Source organism: Megalobrama amblycephala, linkage group LG1, assembly GCF_018812025.1.
Source record: "Megalobrama amblycephala isolate DHTTF-2021 linkage group LG1, ASM1881202v1, whole genome shotgun sequence".
Taxonomy (NCBI): Eukaryota; Metazoa; Chordata; class Actinopteri; order Cypriniformes; family Xenocyprididae; genus Megalobrama; species Megalobrama amblycephala.
In genome coordinates this window covers 54335095-54357827 of record NC_063044.1, presented here as the reverse complement: position 1 = coordinate 54357827, position 22733 = coordinate 54335095, and the positions used below count along the sequence as shown (strand labels likewise).

Here is a 22733-nt window from a genome sequence, read left to right as displayed (position 1 = left end):
TCACTCAGAGAAACAGGCCTGCATTGTTTCTGTCTCTTTTGATCTGGAGATCAAATACTCTTTATCTTCTTGGGCTTAAATTGTGTTTGCCTACTTTCCTTCAGTCAGGAAGTATGGGTGCCATAAAAGTTCCTAGCAGGGGGTTGTTCTGTAGACGGGCTGGAGCCGAAAATTAGATTCTCTGAGTTTGGGTTTCTTGAATTATGTTTTGAAAGAATCATCTGAACGATTCATTTGTCTGGTTCGTCCACGGTTCCCACACTCGAGTTACAACAACTTCCTGTTTCATGATGATAATAGCATGCTTTAGCACTCAGCTAAGTGTTGCTAGCATGTTTCAGAATGTACGTTGCATGTTTAGCACTCAATTGCACATTTTAGTATGTTGCTAGTAGTGCATCACAGTGTTAAACACATCCATTCCTGTTGCCAGTGGGTGGCGCTATTACTATAACTGAATATAACTGACACGCCCTTCAGCGAAAAATCAAGATCTTCACAATTCAGCATCACAAGGCCTTTAGATTAGATTAACCAAATATGATGTTGATCTAATAAAAGCTCTAGGAGGAGTTCATTAAAGTATAACATCTGGAAATTCCTGTTGGGTTTTCAGATTTTGCACTCAGGGGCTTTTTTGTAGGTATTGGCCTGTTACATGTCTACTGAATTTCATACTTGTACTTGAAACGTAGCGCAAAGTGCACCTAATTGAAATTTTAAAGGTGACGCTATTGAGCTATTTTGCCCCACCTAATTCTAAAACCCATATCAGATGTCAATTTTCACCACTTCTGACGCGTGTGCAAAGTTTCATGAGATTTTGAGCATGTTTAGGCCCTCAATAATGCAATTAATTTCAGAGGAGAATAATTGGCTGAGCAATTACAATAGGGTCCTCACACCATTGGTGCTCGGGCCCTAATTATATCAAAAGTAATTTATACATTCTTCTTACTCCATCTTACCCCCGTTATTTGGAAATGCCAAGATGTGCATACATTCTAAAAAGGTGCTTAAAAAATGCATGCGCTCAATTGAGGTGGATCCTTTTAATAAGAAGACATATGCAAACTACGGTGGAAACACATTTACTAAATAAATCCCTCAATGTGCAACCAAAAACTCATGTTACTTTGCCTCAACAAAGGATGTGATTGGATAACTAGACTAACCAGCGGACCAATCTCATCTCACAGCATCTCAAATGTTGGTTTGGTCATTCTGAAATGCCTGAGTCATTTAATTCAGTCATAAACATTTAATGACCTTCCAGAACTATCTCGCAATGATTGTGTTTTCTGTTTAGAAGTTGAGTTATGCCATATTGCTATACTGATGCCATAGAAGAACAAGTTTTAGTCCCCCAAAGAATCTTTCAGTGAACAGAACCATTTTTTTCCTACATTTTAAAAATCTAAAGAACCTTTTTTCCACTCTAAAGAGCCTTTTGTGGAATGGAAAGATTCCATGTATGTTAAAGGTTCTTCATGGAACCATCAATGCCAGTAAACAACCTTTATTGTCAGGTGTATGATTGGTTGCATTTGCGAACCTCTGAACAGATCCATCTTTGAGAGCTTATTTGATTGGGCCATTAGTGTACATGACACGCGGTTTACTAAACTCTCGGATGAAACTTTGCATTGCCTAATCATGTCTGTGAAAGCAGATCTGAGGTCACTCCAGGTTGAAGTGTGACAGAGATGAGATGTGAAATTTGTGTTCTGATTGAGTCAAAAAGATAAATAAGAGCGTTATAATAGCATTTTAAAGTCGAACAAATAAATGTGAAGTGTTGAAATATATTTATTTTATTCTGGTGTCAAGATTAAATAAGCATTTTAAAGAGAATTTTCATTTGTTCGTTATGAAAATGATATTATGATAAGATATTAATATGTGACATAAAATAGTGTATTAAAGCTCGTTTGGTAGATAATATATTTCTTTCATAGTCTGGTCTCACATTCAAATATGTGACCTTGTACACAATCTCACCTCAAACTAACCCTTTAACACTGAGACTGCACCAGTGTTAGTATCATTGAGATAATATATTACTTTGTATTTTCTGTGTTTTATTTTAATTTTAGTTAAAGCTTTAGTTATTTTGTTGTCATTTTTTGGTCTAAAGTTTTTTTTTTTTTTTACATTTTTCAGTTTGAGTTATTTTAGTACATCAAGATAAACAGAATGAAAATTGAGCTCATGATAGTGTTTTAAAGCTGAAAATATACATGTAAAGTATTGAAATATTAAAATAATAATAATTTTTAATATCAATATCAAAAAGTGTCAATATCAGTGTTACTCATCTGAACACATAGATGGCCCGATATAAAGTTGCAGATTGTGTTAATCTGACGTTTGATCAAGGTCGCAGTATCTCTGTGTGTCACAGGTCAGACCTGCTTTGTTGTGCATTGTTGGGAGTATAGACAATATAACAATATTTAGTGAATATATAAACCGAAAATAAATAGAAATGAAATAGAATTGGAGCAAAGGGTGTGTTATACCTGATTTTTTGCTTTTAAGGCTTTGTTGCTTGAATACTGTTATTGTCTAGTTTTAACAAGATTTTATATTTTTAAAAAAGTGATTTTATTTACATAGAAAGCACATTAAATGCAAGTAAAACGTCTACTTTTAAGGTTTAATTTTAGTGGGTGTCTTCTTGTAAATCATGGTAAAAATTTATGAAATTTAATTTTTGCTCAGAATAAAACAAACAAATAAAACAGTACCCATTCTGATGTATTAAAAAACAACAACCACAATTCAAAGCTTTATTACACTTATTGTTTTGATGCTTGAGAACCCTTTTTCATCTTTGACCTACATGCTGATGTAATCATACCAACCCTCTTCTCATGGATTTTTATAGTTTGTTTAGGATCACATGAGGTCCCTCCCTTACATAGCAGCTATAAATGTGTGAGTGCATCAGTTCAGAAGCTTAGAGAGAAAATGGCTGTATTCGAGTCACTTCTGCAGTTTCTCAGCACAGGTACAGTTCTGGGTGCCTTGCTGTTGATTCTGGTTTTGTACCTGCTTTCCTCTGGATCCAGATCTCAGAAAGATGGGAAAGAGCCACCTGGACCCAAACCACTGCCGCTGCTGGGAAACCTGCTGACCCTTGACCTCAAGAGACCCTTTGACACCTTTTGTGAGGTGAAAACTTGATACAATTAAAATGAATAGTAGCCTAACATTTTTAGATTTGTTTGTAAATGTCTTTCTCTGTGTCCTCCAGCTGTCCAAAACCTATGGAAACATATTCCAAGTGTTTTTGGGTCCCAGAAAAACTGTGGTCTTAGTTGGGTACAAAACCGTCAAAGAAGCTCTTGTGAACTATGCAGAAGAGTTTGGCGACAGAAATATTGCACCTGGTTTCAAGATAACGAACGATGAACATGGCAGGATTCTTTATCTTTTTTTCCAACTCGAATGTACTAAAATGTAATGTACAAAACTATCTGTAAGCGACATGTTGCATAACCTTTAAGTTCCTCATGGCCTCTCCAGGCCAATGTAAAGCACTCAATTGGGTTTATATACTGATGTAAAAAAATGGTTTTCATTAAATTTTACTCTAATATGAGCTCATTGTAAACATGCATTTGGTAGTGAACAAAAATTTGGTGATAAATCATCTACTTTAACCATGAAAACCTAAAAATGTCTTGAAAATGTGTTTTTAATCAAGGTGTATATGTGGATTCCCAGCAATATTTGGTGACAAAATTGTTTTTTACATTTTTTAAAATAACATATAAATTCATGAATTTGTGAAATGACTTATCACTTATTAACTTGACATATAATGCTTATAAGCAAACTGACACTATAAACCCCAAAGGTCTAAGGTTAATGCATGTCTAACTCAGTAAGTAATCATTTTGTGCTTGTGTTGTTGCTGAGACTCATAGTAAGGTGGTTTTGTGTTGATCAGGAATCCTCTTTTCCAATGGAGAGAACTGGAAAGAGATGCGGCGATTCGCTCTCAGCAATCTGCGGGACTTCGGGATGGGCAAAAGAGGAAGTGAAGACAAAATCATAGAGGAAATTCAGTATCTGAAAAGAGAGTTTGATAAGTTTGAAGGTACACGCTGAAACACATTTATGGACATCTGCAATCATGCTCTTACAGATCCATTGAGAGACATTTGTTTGCTCTTCACAGGGAAAGCCTTCGACACAACACAGCCTGTGAACTACGCTGTGTCAAACATCATCTCATCTATTGTGTACGGCAGCAGATTTGAATACACAGACCCTCGATTCACAGAAATGGTCGACAGGGCAAATGAAAATGTTCGGGTCGGTGGATCGGCTACTATGATGGTATGGAAGTATGTTTTACCTTATGTTAAAGAGACATGTTTGGTGATTTCATTTTTTTTTTTTTTTTAATTAATACATGCATTTTTTTCTCTATGTGTACTTGTAGCTTAATAATATATTTCCATGGTTGGGTCCACTCCTCAACAGCAGAAGGATTATTTTAAGAAATGTGTTGAAAAGTCGAGCGGAGATGACGAGGTTGATCAATGGGCTGCTGGAGACTCTGAATCCACAGGACCGCAGAGGGTTTGTCGACTCCTTTCTCATCCGCAAACAGAGTGAAGAGGTACAGAAATCACCTTATTGCATAGAAATCCAGGAGAAAGTAAAAAATAATCATCAGCTTTGATTGTTAAACACAATGATTTATTTAATTATTTATTTAATTATTAAGCATAGTTATTAAATGAAAATAAAATATGCACAAAAGTTGCTAAAACTAAACATACACTAAATATGCACAAAAAAAAATAAAGGAACACTTTGAAAATGCATCAGATCTCAATGGGGAAAAATATCATATCATGCTGGATATCTATACTGATATGGAATGGGTAATGTGTTAGGAACAAAAGGATGTCACATCGTTTGATGGAAATGAAAATTATCAACCTACAGAGGGCTGAATTCAAAGACACCCTGAAAATCAAAGTGAAAAAATTAACCCTTAAATGCATACCTCGGGTCTTTAGTGACCCGGGTCGTCATTCACTACCCTCCTCCTCGTTCATTTTTTTAAAGTTAGACATCAACCTTCTTGGTATTCCTCAATCAATTCATTATAAAGAATATAACAAGAAAAAAAATGATAAAATTATAAAAAAATGCCTATTTTTGTATTAATTTTTTGTAAAAATTATATAGGGTCACTAACGACCCGAGGTGTGTATGAGTGGATCTCATGGATTTTTATAGTTTGTTTAGGATCACATGAGGTCCCTCCCTTACATAGCAGCTATAAATGTGTGAGTGCATCAGTTCAGAAGCTTAGAGAGAAAATGGCTGTATTCGAGTCACTTCTGCAGTTTCTCAGCACAGGTACAGTTCTGGGTGCCTTGCTGTTGATTCTGGTTTTGTACCTGCTTTCCTCTGGATCCAGATCTCAGAAAGATGGGAAAGAGCCACCTGGACCCAAACCACTGCCGCTGCTGGGAAACCTGCTGACCCTTGACCTCAAGAGACCCTTTGACACCTTTTGTGAGGTGAAAACTTGATACAATTAAAATGAATAGTAGCCTAACATTTTTAGATTTGTTTGTAAATGTCTTTCTCTGTGTCCTCCAGCTGTCCAAAACCTATGGAAACATATTCCAAGTGTTTTTGGGTCCCAGAAAAAACTGTGGTCTTAGTTGGGTACAAAACCGTCAAAGAAGCTCTTGTGAACTATGCAGAAGAGTTTGGCGACAGAAATATTGCACCTGGTTTCAAGATAACGAACGATGAACATGGCAGGATTCTTTATCTTTTTTTCCAACTCGAATGTACTAAAATGTAATGTACAAAACTATCTGTAAGCGACATGTTGCATAACCTTTAAGTTCCTCATGGCCTCTCCAGGCCAATGTAAAGCACTCAATTGGGTTTATATACTGATGTAAAAAAAATGGTTTTCATTAAATTTTACTCTAATATGAGCTCATTGTAAACATGCATTTGGTAGTGAACAAAAATTTGGTGATAAATCATCTACTTTAACCATGAAAACCTAAAAATGTCTTGAAAATGTGTTTTAATCAAGGTGTATATGTGGATTCCCAGCAATATTTGGTGACAAAATTGTTTTTTACATTTTTTAAAATAACATATAAATTCATGAATTTGTGAAATGACTTATCACTTATTAACTTGACATATAATGCTTATAAGCAAACTGACACTATAAACCCCAAAGGTCTAAGGTTAATGCATGTCTAACTCAGTAAGTAATCATTTTGTGCTTGTGTTGTTGCTGAGACTCATAGTAAGGTGGTTTTGTGTTGATCAGGAATCCTCTTTTCCAATGGAGAGAACTGGAAAGAGATGCGGCGATTCGCTCTCAGCAATCTGCGGGACTTCGGGATGGGCAAAAGAGGAAGTGAAGACAAATCATAGAGGAAATTCAGTATCTGAAAAGAGAGTTTGATAAGTTTGAAGGTACACGCTGAAACACATTTATGGACATCTGCAATCATGCTCTTACAGATCCATTGAGAGACATTTTGTTTGCTCTTCACAGGGAAAGCCTTCGACACAACACAGCCTGTGAACTACGCTGTGTCAAACATCATCTCATCTATTGTGTACGGCAGCAGATTTGAATACACAGACCCTCGATTCACAGAAATGGTCGACAGGGCAAATGAAAATGTTCGGGTCGGTGGATCGGCTACTATGATGGTATGGAAGTATGTTTTACCTTATGTTAAAGAGACATGTTTGGTGATTTCATTTTTTTTTTTTTTTAATTAATACATGCATTTTTTTCTCTATGTGTACTTGTAGCTTAATAATATATTTCCATGGTTGGGTCCACTCCTCAACAGCAGAAGGATTATTTTAAGAAATGTGTTGAAAAGTCGAGCGGAGATGACGAGGTTGATCAATGGGCTGCTGGAGACTCTGAATCCACAGGACCGCAGAGGTTTGTCGACTCCTTTCTCATCCGCAAACAGAGTGAAGAGGTACAGAAATCACCTTATTGCATAGAAATCCAGGAGAAAGTAAAAAATAATCATCAGCTTTGATTGTTAAACACAATGATTTATTTAATTATTTATTTAATTATTAAGCATAGTTATTAAATGAAAATAAAATATGCACAAAAGTTGCTAAAACTAAACATACACTAAATATGCACAAAAAAAAAATAAAGGAACACTTTGAAAATGCATCAGATCTCAATGGGGAAAAATATCATATCATGCTGGATATCTATACTGATATGGAATGGGTAATGTGTTAGGAACAAAAGGATGTCACATCGTTTGATGGAAATGAAAATTATCAACCTACAGAGGGCTGAATTCAAAGACACCCTGAAAATCAAAGTGAAAAAATTAACCCTTAAATGCATACCTCGGGTCTTTAGTGACCCGGGTCGTCATTCACTACCCTCCTCCTCGTTCATTTTTTTAAAGTTAGACATCAACCTTCTTGGTATTCCTCAATCAATTCATTATAAAGAATATAACAAGAAAAAAAATGATAAAATTATAAAAAAATGCCTATTTTTGTATTAATTTTTTGTAAAAATTATATAGGGTCACTAACGACCCGAGGTGTGTATGAGTGTACGTATATTTTTTCTGCACAACAATAACTGAATCTTAGATGATGGAATAAGTGGAATTCACCTTTATTCCACAAGGTGGCAAAGTCTGATACACAATGATGAAGTGACGACTCATTCAGACAAAAAAACGAAATAATAAGAAAAACATGAAATAGCTAAGCGATTTACTGCAGAGCAAGTACTGAACAGTATCAAATATGACTGTAACTGTTACTGGATGGACCTGGTGAAGCTGTTAGCGATCGAAATATTGATTTTGAAGATGTTGAAAATTATATAGTTTTGAGAATACATTTGAGATTGTGAATGGGCTCGTATTTGTGACCTTAAACATAAAACTAGCCTATTATTTGCTGAATTTACTGGGGAATGAGCTCTGACGAGGACAGTGATGATGGCATAAAACATCTGCTCAAACGAAGCCCTTTCAAGCTCCAAAAGGTAACAAAATATGCTTTATTTTATTCTTCTGTAATTGTTACTCTAATATCAGAGGAGTTTTATGTTATCACGACAGGTAGAGATCCTTCCGTGTTAGATATAGATCCGGGTCGATAAAGACCCAAATATGTAAGAATGATTGGCGAAACAGTCATGCATTTAAGGGTTAATGCAGTAGGCTAGTCCATTTTGCTGAAATTTCATAACAGCAACTCAAAATGGTACTCAGTAGTTTGTATGGCCCCCATGTGCTTATATGCATGCCTGACAATGGAGCAACCCAGGACTCATGCCACTAGCGTAGGGTCTGACAATGGGTCCAAGGATTTCATCCCAATACCTAATGGCAGTCAGGGTGCCATTGTCTAGCCTGTAGAGGTCTGTGCGTCCCTCTATGGATATGCCTCCCCAGACCATCACTGACCCACCACCAAACCGGTCATACTGAACAATGTTAAAGGCAGCATAACGTTCTCCACGGCTTCTCCAGACCATTTCACGTCTGTCACATGCTCAGGGTGAACCTGCTCTCATCTGTGAAAAGCACAGGGCACCAGTGGCGGACCTTCCAATTCTGGTGTTCAATGGCAAATGCCAATCGAGCTCCACAGTGCCGGGTAGTGAGCACAGGGCCTACTAAAGGGTGTTGGGCCCTCGGGCCACCCTCATGAAGTCTGTTTCTGAATGTTTGGTCAGAGACATTCACACTAGTGGCCTGCTGGAGGTCATTTTGTAGGGCTCTGGCAGTGCTCATCCTGTTCCTCCTTGCTCAAAGGAGCAGACACCGGTCCTGCTGATGGGTTAAGGACCTTCTACAGCCCTGTCCAGCTCTCCTAGAGTAACTGCCTGTCTCCTGGAATCTCTTCCATGCTTTTAAGGCTGTGCTGGGAGACACAGCAAACCTTCTGGTAATGGCACATATTGATGTGCCATCCTGGAGGAGTTGGACTGCCTGTGCAACCTCTGTAGGGTCCAGGTATCGCCTAATACTACCAGTAGTGACACTGACCCTAGCAAAATGCAAAACTAGTGAAAAACAGTCAGCAAAGAGGAGAAAAAAACAAAATGTCAGTGGCCTCCACCTGTAAAACCATTCCTGTTTTGGGGGTCGTCTCATTGTTGCCCATCTAGTGCACTTGTTGTTAATTTCATTAACACCAAAGCAGATAAAACTGATTAACAACCCCCTCTGCTACTGAACTGACCAGATCAATAACTGACTTGGTGCTTAAAAAGTGTTCCTTTAATTTTTTTTAGCAGTGTATTTGGCGACATTTTACAATAAAGGCCACAATACACTTCAACCGAAATCGAAGAAAAAACTGATGTGACATAATTTCAAAAACAAAGTTTGTTTTGGGAGATCGAAACAGCTTGCCAAAGCAATTTTTCCAAGTGAACTTTTTCATTACTGCTGGTAAACACTTTTGTACTACTATTGGTCTGTGGTGATCATGTATAGGTAGGTGTGCACAATGTTTCACATTGCTCATAATTTACCCGGGGTTAACAATTATTCCTGGGTATTCATAAGCTGACGTTTCACACCTTTAGATTCCTAAACCCTGGGTTAATGTTCTTACTTGTGGTGTCAGTGTCATTGATTGGATAAACGCAGAACGCAACCTGTTTAAATAAAGGCTCATTGCGCATCCTCATATTGCCGACTGTACTATTGAATTTATACTGAATGGACATTTCGGACTATAAAGGTAAGAATTAAATGGTCTCTTCTTCACTCAAATTGTCACGTTCTCATTTTTCCTCTCAAACACTTAATTTATTGTTTATATACAATGTTTCTGTGACTGTCCAAAGCAGGCAAATATGAGGCATGTGATTGGTTGTCTGTTGCTAAGCATCTAGCTGTAACATTCTAACACCGCATCGATTCACACTGAACAAGTTTGGCACAGCAGTGCGGGGTTAACACAGCAAAAGTGGTGCTAACCCTGCTCTGGAGCAGGGTTTCATAAATACAAGTGTGAAATGTTCCTTTACGCGGGGGTTAAAGCGGTGTTTAGAACGATGATAACCCGGGGTTAAGCGCAGTGTGAAAAGCCCTATATTCATCTAAATGTCGCTCTCAGCAGAGTGAATGGCCTTGGATGTTTGCTAACAGTATATCGCTGCTCACGTCTTTGAACTTCTTTTTACCCCTAAATGAAGCACAAAAAAGAACTTTGTCATATATCAGGGCCTTTAGGTTCCATTTGTAAACATTAGTTAACATGAACTAACAATGAAAAATACTTCTAAAACATTTATTAATCTTAGTTGATGTTAATTTTAACATTTATTAACACATTACTTAAATGAAAAGTTTGTCACTTTTAATTTAGTAAAAAATATTCACTTTTTGTCTGCGTTTCAGTTGCATTCTTGGTTTTCTGTTCTGTTTCCTTTGTTAGCTTTTTTTATGATGATCATTCATTATTTGATTAATGCACTGCACCTGTTTCTCATTTCGTGCATTGTTTTTATTTTCTTGTTTTTTGAAATAGTTTTTTGAGTTTGTTAACTGCTGCAATTAGATCCTGCTCTTTTCATCTCTGCTTCAACCAGCCATGATACATACATACATACATACATATATAAACACACATATATAACAGTTCAAACTGCTCAATAATTGAGAAAAAAAAAACTTTTCTGTTTGCATGTGCATTCTGAAAGTATTATTATCAGTTAAGCACTTTGCAACATTTTGGTTTACTCATTATTTTAGTACAAAAAAATGCATTTGTGCTTTTTGTACTTGTCAGCAATCCTGTAAGAAGGACTCGTACTTTCACCAGGAGAATCTTTTTGTGACGGTAGGAAATCTGTTTGTCGCTGGTACTGACACAACAGGAACGACTCTGCGCTGGGCTTTGATGCTCATGGCCAAATACCCTCATATACAGGGTAAAAACACAGTAATGCCAAGAGATTTTCCTCAATGCTGAATCCAATAGTGTCCAAAGGAACAAACGTATGTTGCATTTGTGTGCAGATCGAGTTCAAGAGGAGATTGACCGAGTGATTGGTGGACGTCAGCCAGTGGTGGAAGATAGAAAGAAATTACCGTATACAGATGCTGTGATTCATGAAACTCAGAGACTGGCCAACATAGCGCCCATGAGTCTCCCTCATAAGACCAGCTGTGACGTTCACTTCAATGGATACTTCATCAAAAAGGTCTGTCAGAAGAGTAAACATGTAGGCCTAGAAAAGATAACATGTGCATCTTGAACATCGTCTTTTCTCCATTTTCTAGGGTACTCCTGTCATTCCTCTCCTGACGTCTGTTCTGAAGGATCCAAATGAATGGGAGAAACCAAACAGCTTTTACCCAGAACACTTCCTAGACGAGAAGGGCCAGTTTGTCAAGAGAGATGCTTTCATGCCCTTTTCTGCAGGTATGCTCATATCTGAGCTCCCAGTGTTTTGAGGAAATAATCATTTGACTTACTGAAATTAAACAGTCTCTCACTTCTCTCTTAGGCCGAAGGGTTTGTTTGGGAGAGAGTTTGGCCAGGATGGAGCTCTTCCTGTTCTTCACTTCCATCCTTCAGAGCTACCGCTTCACAACTCCACCTGGAGTGTCTGGAGATGATCTGAATCTCAAAGGAGTAGTCGGAGTCACGTTGAATCCATCCCCACACAAGCTGTGTGCGATCAGACGCTCCTGATACTGGATGATCAAAACAGAAGCAACACATTTTACTTCATTTTAAATAAGAACTGGCATGATTTTACTTGTTCTGAGCAAATCCACATGTTGTATGCAAATAACTCCACAAACCAAAATCACTTCTGACTTTTATTGCACATCTTGAGCAGCAGGTGCATATTGTGTTTATTTTAAAAAAAAAATTGTAGTCAAAAAGATCATTAAAAAAACGTATGTTGTTTTCACACAAAAGTATAGCCTCCTTATAAAAGATTACTCAAAAGGCACAACTGTAAGATAAGATTAAATTTAAAGAAATAAAACATGCAAATAAACATTTTTTTGGTTAATATAATTTTGCTTCTCAGTTATATCCAAGCAGAGAAACGGTATTGGTGTTTATGCTATTGGGAATGCCATCAGTGTGACTGGTATGAGGGTGAAATGATGCCTAAAAAATTTGCATGCGCAGGGTAAGATTTGTGAAAGTGTACATACGATTGCAAGTGTAAATCAAATTTGCATGTGCAAGAGAAGGACAAACAACAATATCAGAAGCATATTTACTGTAAATCACAGTAAATGTAGTCATAACAGGCAGAGGATCAGGGTAGAAATAGTCCAGGAAAATAGTCCAGATTCATACAAAGGTAATCCAAGGCAAAGTCAAACACAGGCAGAACAACATAGGAAATAATAATGTAGCCAGGGCAAAAAAGCACACACAGGGCTTAAATAGTCTGAGAAATATGGAACAGAACCACAGTAATCAATCCAAGTATGTGGGCTTTTGGGTAATGTAGTCCAATGATAATACCCAGGCGAGTGAGACCTCTGGTGGTCGATTGAGGAAACTTCACCGGCGTTTGTGGCAGATGAATTTTCACCAAAATGCAGTAGAGTTTCACTGCACACAAAACCTTTAAAAGATACTGGAAGTGTTTCCGATTAGAAGTTGAGTTATCCTAATTGTGCACAATTAATATACATTCTTAAAAGTTTGGTCCTAGAGAGCCGCTGTCCTGCAGAGTGTAGCTCCAACCCTGAAAAAAAAAAAAACCTCACCTGCGTAACCTTAGTAATCCTGAAGAGCTTGATTAGCTTGTTCAGGTGTGTTTGATTAAGGTTGGAGCTAAATTCTGCAGGACAGCGGCTCTCTAGGACTGAACTTCCTCACCCCTGCCATAGAAGAACAAGTTTTGATTCCCCAAAGAACCTTTAAGTGAACAGAACCTTTTTTTCTACTGTGAAGAACATTTAAAAATCTAAAGAACCTTGATCCACTCTAAAGAACCTTTTGTGGAATGGAAAAATTCCATGAATATTAAGGGTTCTTCCTGGAACCATCAATGCCAATTAAGAAACTTTATTTTTAAGAGTGTATGATTGGTTGCATTTAACACCCTTTTTTGAAAGCTAATTTGATTGACAGGCCCAGTTAGTGTACATGGCACATGGTTTTACATCCTAAACCCTCTGATGAAATTTTGCATTGCCTAATCAGGTCTGAAGTCACTCCAGGTTGAAGTGTGACAGAGGTGAGAGATGCACTTGTGAACTTTTTCTTAATTTGTGTGTCTAATTGAGTTATTGTAAAGCTTATATCATATAAAATATATAATAGAGCATACAATAGCATTTTTAAGTGAAACCAATAAATGTGAAGTGTTGAAATATTTGATTAAATAATAGAGAATTTTCATTTCAGTTCCTTATGAAAAAAAAAAAAGTTTAGTAAAATTTGTTTGATAATGTTAACACTCTATATAGTGTAGTAAAGCCCATCTGGTAGATGATTTACATATTTCTTTCATAGTCATAGTCTATATGTTTGATTCTAAAAATTATAATCTGTATAAACACATAGATTGCCCAATATAAATTGCAGTAGACGAGAGATTGCACTAGTTTGAAGTTTAATAAAGGTCGCAGTATCTCTGTGTGTCACAGTTCAGACCTGCTTTGCTGTGCATTGTTGGGCAAGTAGACATTGCAATATTTTGTGCATATAAAACCAAAAGACGTTTTAATCCCATAAATTAAAAAAAAATATATTGAAGCAAAGATTGTGTTACACCTGTTTTATTATTATTATTATTTTTGTTATCATGGCTTTATGGCTTAAATAATGTTCCTGTCTTGTTTTAACAAGCTGAAGAAGGTTAATGATTCCCCAAATGGTGTCACATACATGCTTATGTAACCATACCAACCCTCTTCTCATGGATTTTTATAGTTTGTTTAGGATCACATGAGGTCCCTCCCTTACATAGCAGCTATAAATGTGTGAGTGCATCAGTTCAGAAGCTTAGAGAGAAAATGGCTGTATTTGAGTCACTTCTGCAGTTTCTCAGCACAGGTACAGTTCTGGGTGCCTTGCTGTTGATTCTGGTTTTGTATTTGCTTTCCTCTGGATCCAGATCTCAGAAAGATGGGAAAGAGCCACCTGGACCCAAACCACTGCCGCTGCTGGGGAACCTGCTGACCCTTGACCTCAAGAGACCCTTTGACACCTTTTGTGAGGTGAAAACTTGATACAATTAAAATGAATAGTAGCCTAACATTTTTAGATTTGTTTGTAAATGTCTTTCTCTGTGTCCTCCAGCTGTCCAAAACCTATGGAAATGTATTCCAAGTGTTTTTGGGTCCCAGAAAAACTGTGATCTTAGTTGGGTACAAAACTGTCAAAGAAGCTCTTGTGAACTATGCAGAAGAGTTTGGCGACAGAAAAATTGGACCTGGTTTCAGGATAATGAATGACGAACATGGTAGGATTCTACTCTTTTCTGCCTAAAATCAATGTATGAACCGTAAATGCTAGACATTTTGCAAAACAAACATGTTGCTCAAGCTTTCAGTTTCTTGTGGCTTCTCCAGTCCAATGAAATGTATTCAAATGGGTAAAACACTGAAAGAAAAAAAGAAAAAATTAATTCAATTTGGCACAAATGTGAGCTCATTATAAACATGCATAACATATTTGGTGGTGAATCGACCACTTTAACAATATAAAACCTAAAAATACCTTTGATTATGGGACTGTTGGCTTAATAAGTCTTTAATCAAGGAGAACTTGTGGATTCCAAGCATTATTTTAGGACAAAATTGGTTTTCACTTTTTTAACATATAAATTCATGACTAGTCATTTGTAAAATGACTAGTGATCTAAACACATAGATTACCCAATATAGGTCGACTTGTCACTCATTATTAACATGACAGATAATGCTTATAGGCAAACTGACACTTTATAGGTCCCAAAGGTCTAAGGTTAATGTATGTCTAACTCAGTAAGTAATAATTTTCTGCTTGTGTTGTTGCTGAGACTCATAGTAATGTGGTTTTGTGTTGATCAGGAATCCTCTTTTCCAATGGAGAGAACTGGAAAGAGATGCGACGCTTTGCTCTCAGCAACCTGCGGGACTTCGGGATGGGCAAGAGAGGAAGTGAAGACAAAATCATAGAGGAAATTCAGTATCTGAAAGGAGAGTTTGATAAGTTTGAAGGTACACGCTGAAACACATTTATGAACATCTGCAATCATTGTTTAAAGGATCCATTGAGAGACATTTGTTTGCTCTTCACAGGGAAAGCCTTCGACACAACACAGCCTGTGAACTACGCTGTGTCAAACATCATCTCATCTATTGTGTACGGCAGCAGATTCGAATACACAGACCCTCGATTCACAGAAATGGTCGACAGGGCAAATGAAAATGTTCGGGTCGGTGGATCGATTTCTATGTGGGTAAGTATAATCGACATGTTAACCAGAACTTTTGCTGAAATTGAATGTAGTTTGTCTACTGACTTTAGAATCAATGTCTCAAAATCTACAATAGATACTTTTGAAAGTGTATCTCTGTAAAACATCTGTTTCTTTTGAATGTGCATTTCTAGATTTATGATATATTTCCGTGGTTGGGCCCATTCCTGAAAAACAAAAGGATTATTGTACAAAATATTGTCCAAAGTCGAGTGGAGATGACGAGGTTGATCAAAGGGCTGCTGGAGACTCTGAATCCACAGGACCGCAGAGGGTTTGTCGACTCCTTTCTCATCCGCAAACAGAGTGAAGAGGTACAGAAATCAACATGTTGCATTATTTTATTTTATATTTTTTGCCCATAATATTATGATGACCTTTACTGGAATAATCGGACAATCAGGTGGAAGATGTCAATCAGAAGTTTGCACACGATCTGAATAGGTCTTTATGTTTATGTTAAGTTTATGTTATTGGTTATGTGAATAAATAGCATATTTATTTTGTGGATTGCATTTGACAGAAATCTGGCAAGAAGGACACATACTTTCATGATGAGAATCTAATGATGACTGTGACAAATCTGTTTGTTGCTGGTACTGACACGACAGGAACGACTCTGCGCTGGGGTTTGATGCTCATGGCCAAATACCCTCAGATACAGGGTAAAAACACAGTAATGCCAAGAGATTTTCCTCAGTGCTGAATCCAATAGTGTCCAAAGGAACAAACATGTTGCATTTGTTTGCAGATCGAGTTCAAGAGGAGATTGACCGAGTGATCGGTGGACGTCAGCCAGTGGTGGAAGACAGAAAGAAATTACCGTATACAGATGCTGTGATTCATGAAACTCAGAGACTGGCTAATATAGTACCCTTGAGTCTGCCGCATATAACCAGCTGCGACGTTCACTTCAATGGATACTTCATCAAAAAGGTCTGTCAGAAGAATAAATGGGTATAAGGCCTAAAAAAGATACCATGTACATCTTGAACATCATCTTTTCTCCATTTTCTAGGGTACCACTGTAGTTCCTCTCCTGACGTCTGTTCTGAAGGATCCAAATGAATGGGAGAAACCAAATAGCTTTTACCCAGAACACTTCCTAGACGAGAAGGGCCAGTTTGTCAAGAGAGATGCTTTCATTCCCTTTTCTGCAGGTACAGTAAAAGGTTAGGTTAAGTTGAGCTTAATGCTTACGTTTGCATTTGAGCGTTAACCTCAACTTCCATTGGAATTAATTAAAAATGCTTGCTCTGCTCCGCACCAGTGGACCGTTAATGTGGCACGCGTCTGGAGGGCTTGAATGAAGCGCGTTTGGCTTTAGATAAAAGTACAAGAGGATATATGGCTGAAATATCATTACAGCAAACAATCCTGAGTGCTTGTGGTGTGATTCGCACCGCTGTTTTGACACGCTGCTCACTTCAACTAAACAGTAAAATGGTGTTACCGTTCTGTCTGAGGTTGGGATGCGGACCGCGGTCCACCATATTTTAATATCAATGGTTTAGTTTGTGTAAAACATCTACTAGCCTATAATTCATTTGGCATTTCTTGCACAATAATTAAGATGTTTTTTTGTTGGAAGGGTGAGGGGGGATCACTGTGCTGGCTCAACATTGTGATGTCTGTTAGCCATCGGTGATGAACAATGGCATTGTCTATCAGCCCAACCCTATTTCCATTCATCCCAAAATGTTCTTGTCAAGTCCTTTTCAAATGCCAGTTGCACTAAATGTGCCTTTCGCTTGTCCGTGAACACATTTTTCAGAGTAGAAAATTATTTTTCCACATGGCCATAGAATAAACAACTCGAAACCAATCCAAACCTATGCAGGAATTGTCGGGTCACAACAAATTCGGAATGAACCACTTTCGAATTAGTTAAGTTCAGCATGTGTAGAACGAGGTGCGCATCCAAGAAAGTGCTGTCATTCTGTGGATCAAAAGCTGAAAGTGTTTTAATTAACTCGTTCTCCAAAACACTCCGAGATTTCTGCAAGCACTGCATTCAAAGTACTGTAGTGCAATCATCAAAGCTCCTCTTCATTTCCCAAATCACCTTGAGCTTGGCCAATGCTCTCCTCCAGCAGATATTCTTGAAAGCCTTTGTTAGTGGTTTTTGTTTGGAAGGTCTTGGAATTTCAGTGTCTTCAGCCTTCCCCCACAGCTCTAAGAAGTCAGATTCACAGTGCAATTTTGCAAGGAATTCTTATCAGGTCTATGTCGTCTGACTGCATCAGTTTGTTTGAAGCATCAAGCAGTTGTAGAAACTTGGGCAATACCAGATGAAACAATAAATTTAAAGCTTGTCTCTGGTACTTCCCTAATCAGGCCAGCTACTTCCATGTGTACCTCTGTCTCATATCTGTGATTGCCATCGATCGTGCTAATAACTCAGTAATGTCTTGAAAATAATTCAGTTTTTTTTTTTTTTTTTTTTTGTATTTGAAGATGCCCTGTCCACTGCTGTTCAATGAGTCTCTTAAGACTATGGTGGATATTGCATGAATGACCACAAGGTGGTGCTGATGATTGAAGCAATGCACATTTGGAATCAGTCTTCCTAATTTGTCCTGCAAAGTTTTCTGTACTCCTCCATAAGAGAGGCTCAATATTTTAGAAGTACTGAGCCCAGTCTTTTCAAGCTCTATAATCATTTTGTTGGTCAGGGTTTGGGCATCCCCTTTTACATTTGTTGTCATGGAAAAGGTTAGTCCAATTAACAAAGTGAACGATGATGGAAATATTTTCCATTCTGGTTGGGTCACATATCCCATCTACTATGATTATGTACCACGAGTCTGCAACTTCTCGAACAATTTCTTGAGTCAACAGACTGCAATAACGTCATTTTGAATATCGTGAGAATAGTACGTTTCATTGCCTGTTATTGTCTTTACAACACTCCTAAGCTATGGATCTTCGCATGAGGGTGTTTTCAAATAATGAGAGGAAAGGTCCACTCCCACCCTCTGTTAGACTATCAAATGCATCTGTGCTTCCCCTGAGTGGCAAATGATTCACTACAAGAAATTCAACCATGTCCACTATAGAGGAGAGATAGTAGCAATTCCTAGCTAACTGGTTACTGTTAACCAGGGTGGACATTTCCTGTCCACTTTCAGTCTGTTTTTCTCTCTCTTTCTAGAGTGCCATACTTGTCATATGTTCTTTTGACGCTGCATGTTTGATGAAGTCCCCCTGAAATCAAATGTTTTTTTAGCTTTTAGTATAAATATGTTAGTCTTAAGGTTATGAATAAGCTGGTGTGTTCCAAAACAATGACAAAAATCGTATTTAGGAGATATAAGCATTCAAAACTTACAGCCTCTCACTTCCGCTAAAATGGATCACAGATTTCCATGACATCACTGTGGACTTCAGCTTCTCATCAGATCTTCTGTCCAATCAAATGCTCTATAGAATCTGAAGTCCCGCCCCTCCTACACTATAAACATACACTGACGCTGTGGCTGAAATCGGTCATTTGTTCACACATTTACTAGTTTCTACATGGTGAATGGCACATAGTGCACTATATAGGGGATAGGGAACGATTCAGACAGTGTAAATATGCTTTCCATCGAAGTGAATATAGTCTGTTTTCACGTTAGTGTCATGTGAACCACCGCAGTGTGAACACAGTCTGCTCCGGTCTAGATTGGATCATATCCGTGAGTTGGCACAGACCACAAAACATATCGGACTCATTTAAGTTCTGCACAGAATGCTGTATTTTAAAGCGATATTGAGGAGTATGCCACGTGGTGCATTGTGGGACTTTTTAGGGAGCGAAAGTTTTTAGTGCCCTGGAAGGATTCTGCGATTGAGACTGCCCTTAAAATGGCTGACTCCCTGATCAGTGCCCTGACCACTGAACTAGGGAGCTGATTGAGACACACCCGTGTGTAAAGGTGGACTTCAATGATTTCTTATCATGTTGCGCCCTCTATAGGCTATGATCAGCAACTTGTTGACGTCAAGCTTAAAGCGTCATGGTAGAGCATTAAAGTCAACTAGTCTGTGCATGTGCAACCCCTATATAGAAAGTCGGCATCAAGCAGAAGTTGCGATTGTTTATTTGTCCCGACAGCAGGGTAATCCTATGACTTGAGGGAAACCCTAGAATTACAACACAGCATCGCGATATAAAGTTAAGGAAACTAAACAACCGAGAGATATATATGTCTACCTCAGATTTAACATTTGAACTGTACATCAGCATCAGGAATAACGTTATAATCTTGTTCACTGGAGAGAAAGCTGCTTACATGTATTTTGTGTCTTTATCAGCTTTTCTACATATATACTGGCCCTGATAATCATCACACGTTCACTTACCTCTTGCTCCATTTGGGTTATAAGCACTCCAGGTGGGTTCCAGCAGGTCTGGAGTCCTGGCTGAATGCCAGGGCGGTGCTGGAGGAACTGACCAGGTGGGCTTCAGCAGGACTGACAGCCTGGGTGGCGGCGCGGCAGGGCAGACCAAGGGAGCTCAGAGACCACATCAGGAAGAACGGGCTGCTCATTGACAGCCTCCGAGGCCGTATCATGGAGAGCTGGCTGCTTGGTGACGGCCTCAGTGACCGTATCAGGAAGAGCGAGCAGCTCTGAGATGGCAGCAGGCCGTTCTGGAATGACAGCGAGCTGCTCTGGAACGGAAGCAGGCTGCTCTGGGACAACAGCGGCCTGCTCTGGAACAACAGAGGGCTGCTCTGGGACAACAGAGGGCTGCTCTGGGACAACAGCGGCCTGCTCTGGAACAACAGAGGGCTGCTCTGGGACAACAGCGGGCTTGGGCTGGCAGACTGTTCCAAAGTCAATAAAGTTCAAGTGCATCCTCCATGCACGCAGGACAGCCAGAACATAAAAAGTGAAGATAGCCCTCTTGGCCATAACAGGACTGACAAGGAGAGCGGGCTGCTCTGGGGCGACAGCGGGCTCGGGCTGCTCCGGGACGGCAGCGGGCTCGGGCTGCTCTGGGATGGCAGCGGGCTCAGGCTGGCAGACTGGTCCACGATCAAAAGAACTGGAATGTATCCTCCAGGCCCGCAAGACAGCCAGAACATTGAACGTAAGAACATGGCCATCCTTCTGGCCATGACGGGACTGACAGGAAGCACATGCGGGGCTGGAGCAGACTCTGAAAAGGTACACCTCCTCTGTGGGCTCTGGAGCGAACTCACAGACTGGAGTGGTCTCTGGAGCGGATTCACTGGCTGGAGCGGACTCACTGGCTGGAGCAGATTCACAGACTTGAGTGGACTGATGGGCTGGAGCGGGTTCTGGAGCGGGCCCACGGGCTGGAGCGGGCTGATGAGTGGACTGATGGGCTGGAGCGTGTTCTGGAGCGGGCCCGCGGGCTGGAGCGGGCTGACGAGTGGACTGATGGGCTGGAGCAGGTGCTGGAGGTAACCGAATCTGCCCATTCTTACGCAGATACAGGTAATTAGAGAAATTCCAGAAATTTAGCCCCTTCACCAGCTCCATCTCCCACTGCGGCAGAGGGTCATCTAAGCAGTTATTAAATGTGTCCTTGAGGACTGCATCAGGGAGACTAAACCTCTCTGTCCGTGACCAGAACTTCTGGGTGAATGCCCGCACCTCCATACCTCTCTGGAGAAGTTTAGTCAGATCCTGGGGACCACTCTGACTTCCCCGGGTGCTAGCCGGTGGCCGGAGTCTCCTGCTGCTGGATCTTTGCATGATCGCGTTCACCCATATTATACCTATATTCACATTTAAAGTCAGCATCAAACAGAAGTTGCGATTGTCTTTTCGACTTTGTAAATAATTATTGAATTGACTTTGTAAGTAATGAATAATTACAGAGAAAACTTGGCTTCATACACTAACTACATGTTGTTCCATCTAGGAACATGTTGTACTTGGTGAAATCACGCCCCACTAAATGACTGAGGAACAGTCATTTAACAACACGCTGATTGTTCAGCAGATGAAATGTCTTTCTAAAAAACTTCAAAACAGGTCTTAAATGATGTAATAGGACCTTTATACAGAGTGTGCCATTGTAAAGACTGTAAGTCTATCCCTCAAAACCTTGTTTTTATCCGTATTAAATTCAATATGGTGTCTAACCTGACTAAGGTCTGACGGGTCAAGTTTCATACCATTCCCAGTAAGCACCTATAATCTTGTTAATGTCTTTTGTGGTTACGGCCCTGCTTTAGCTCCCATTGGCTCTGTTTCAAAACTTCCTGCCTACCTAGACGGCATTTTTAAACAGACCATTCAACTCCTCTCTTTCTCTCTCTCAGGCCGAAGGGTTTGTTTGGGAGAGAGTTTGGCCAGGATGGAGCTCTTCCTGTTCTTCACTTCCCTCCTTCAGAGCTACCGCTTCACAACTCCACCTGGAGTGTCTGGAGATGATCTGGATCTCAAAGGAATAGTGGGAATCACATTGAATCCGTCCCCACACAAGCTGTGTGCGATCAGACGCTCCTGATCCAAGAAAATATCATCAGTTATTAGAACAAAACACATAAATTTTACCCCATTTCAGTATAAATTGGATGATTTCTGCAATTATTTTACTCATTCTTCTGACTAAATGTATATATATGTAAATAATTAGCAATGTGTCAAACCACTTCTTTTTGTATTATAAACTTTTCAGACAAGTAAAAATCTTTAATAGGAATGAAACATTTCTAGATTATAAATCAATAAGGAATATTGTTATTGATTGTTTGGAGAAATAAAAAGCATTTTTTATGTCATAATTATGAGTTTTTGTTATAATTTCTACTTTTTATGTTATAAATATTTGTTTAATGTCATTATTGACATCTTATTTCATAATGTCATCTTTTAATATCATAATTATGACTTTTATACAGTCTGTGAGCAATCTTTTATAATAATAATAACATTATTTTGTGAAAGAATTGACTTTGTTGAAATTTTTAGCATATACTTCATACTTTGTGTGATTTATTAATTAATTTTTTTGCCAATCCACTTTATTAATGACACAATCAAAGTGTTTTTGGCCCTGTTTACACCTGGTGTTAAGACCACAAGTGGATGACACTAAATACAGGTGTAAATGGGGTCTAAAATGTTTTGAGCTTGTCCACTTTTGACCACTTCCAGAGGTAGTTGAAAACGCATTTGACCGTATTGCTTTTGTAGTGTAAACACTCATGTGGTCGAATGTGTTCGAATCGCCACAAAAGACCGCCCACTTTCCGCCTACTGACCTAATGCGTGAATATGGGAA

At 38.9% G+C, this 22733-nt stretch overlaps 1 protein-coding gene and 1 pseudogene across 1 annotated transcript; both read left to right on the top strand.

The window, feature by feature from the left end:
- Nucleotides 1-2861: 2861 nt before the first annotated feature.
- LOC125270422 lies at nucleotides 2862-12058 on the top strand (annotated as a pseudogene).
- A 1955-nt stretch (nucleotides 12059-14013) lies between these two features.
- LOC125275097 (cytochrome P450 2K1-like) lies at nucleotides 14014-22233 on the top strand. Its single transcript, XM_048201778.1, has 9 exons — nucleotides 14014-14240; nucleotides 14323-14485; nucleotides 15075-15224; nucleotides 15306-15466; nucleotides 15619-15798; nucleotides 16008-16149; nucleotides 16236-16420; nucleotides 16503-16644; nucleotides 21769-22233. The coding sequence occupies exons 1-9, from the start codon at nucleotides 14037-14039 to the stop codon at nucleotides 21954-21956; spliced, it is 1515 nt and encodes a 504-aa protein (XP_048057735.1). The 5' UTR covers nucleotides 14014-14036; the 3' UTR covers nucleotides 21957-22233.
- Nucleotides 22234-22733: the final 500 nt, after the last annotated feature.

Bases quoted from the DNA above. Each gene is read 5' to 3' on its own strand.
- LOC125275097 (XM_048201778.1), top strand. From the start codon at position 14,037: ATGGCTGTATTTGAGTCACTTCTGCAGTTTCTCAGCACAGGTACAGTT. The intron at 14,241-14,322 runs GTGAAAACTTGA...TGTGTCCTCCAG, and splicing joins CCTTTGACACCTTTTGTGAG to CTGTCCAAAACCTATGGAAA. The intron at 15,467-15,618 runs GTAAGTATAATC...GTGCATTTCTAG, and splicing joins GTGGATCGATTTCTATGTGG to ATTTATGATATATTTCCGTG.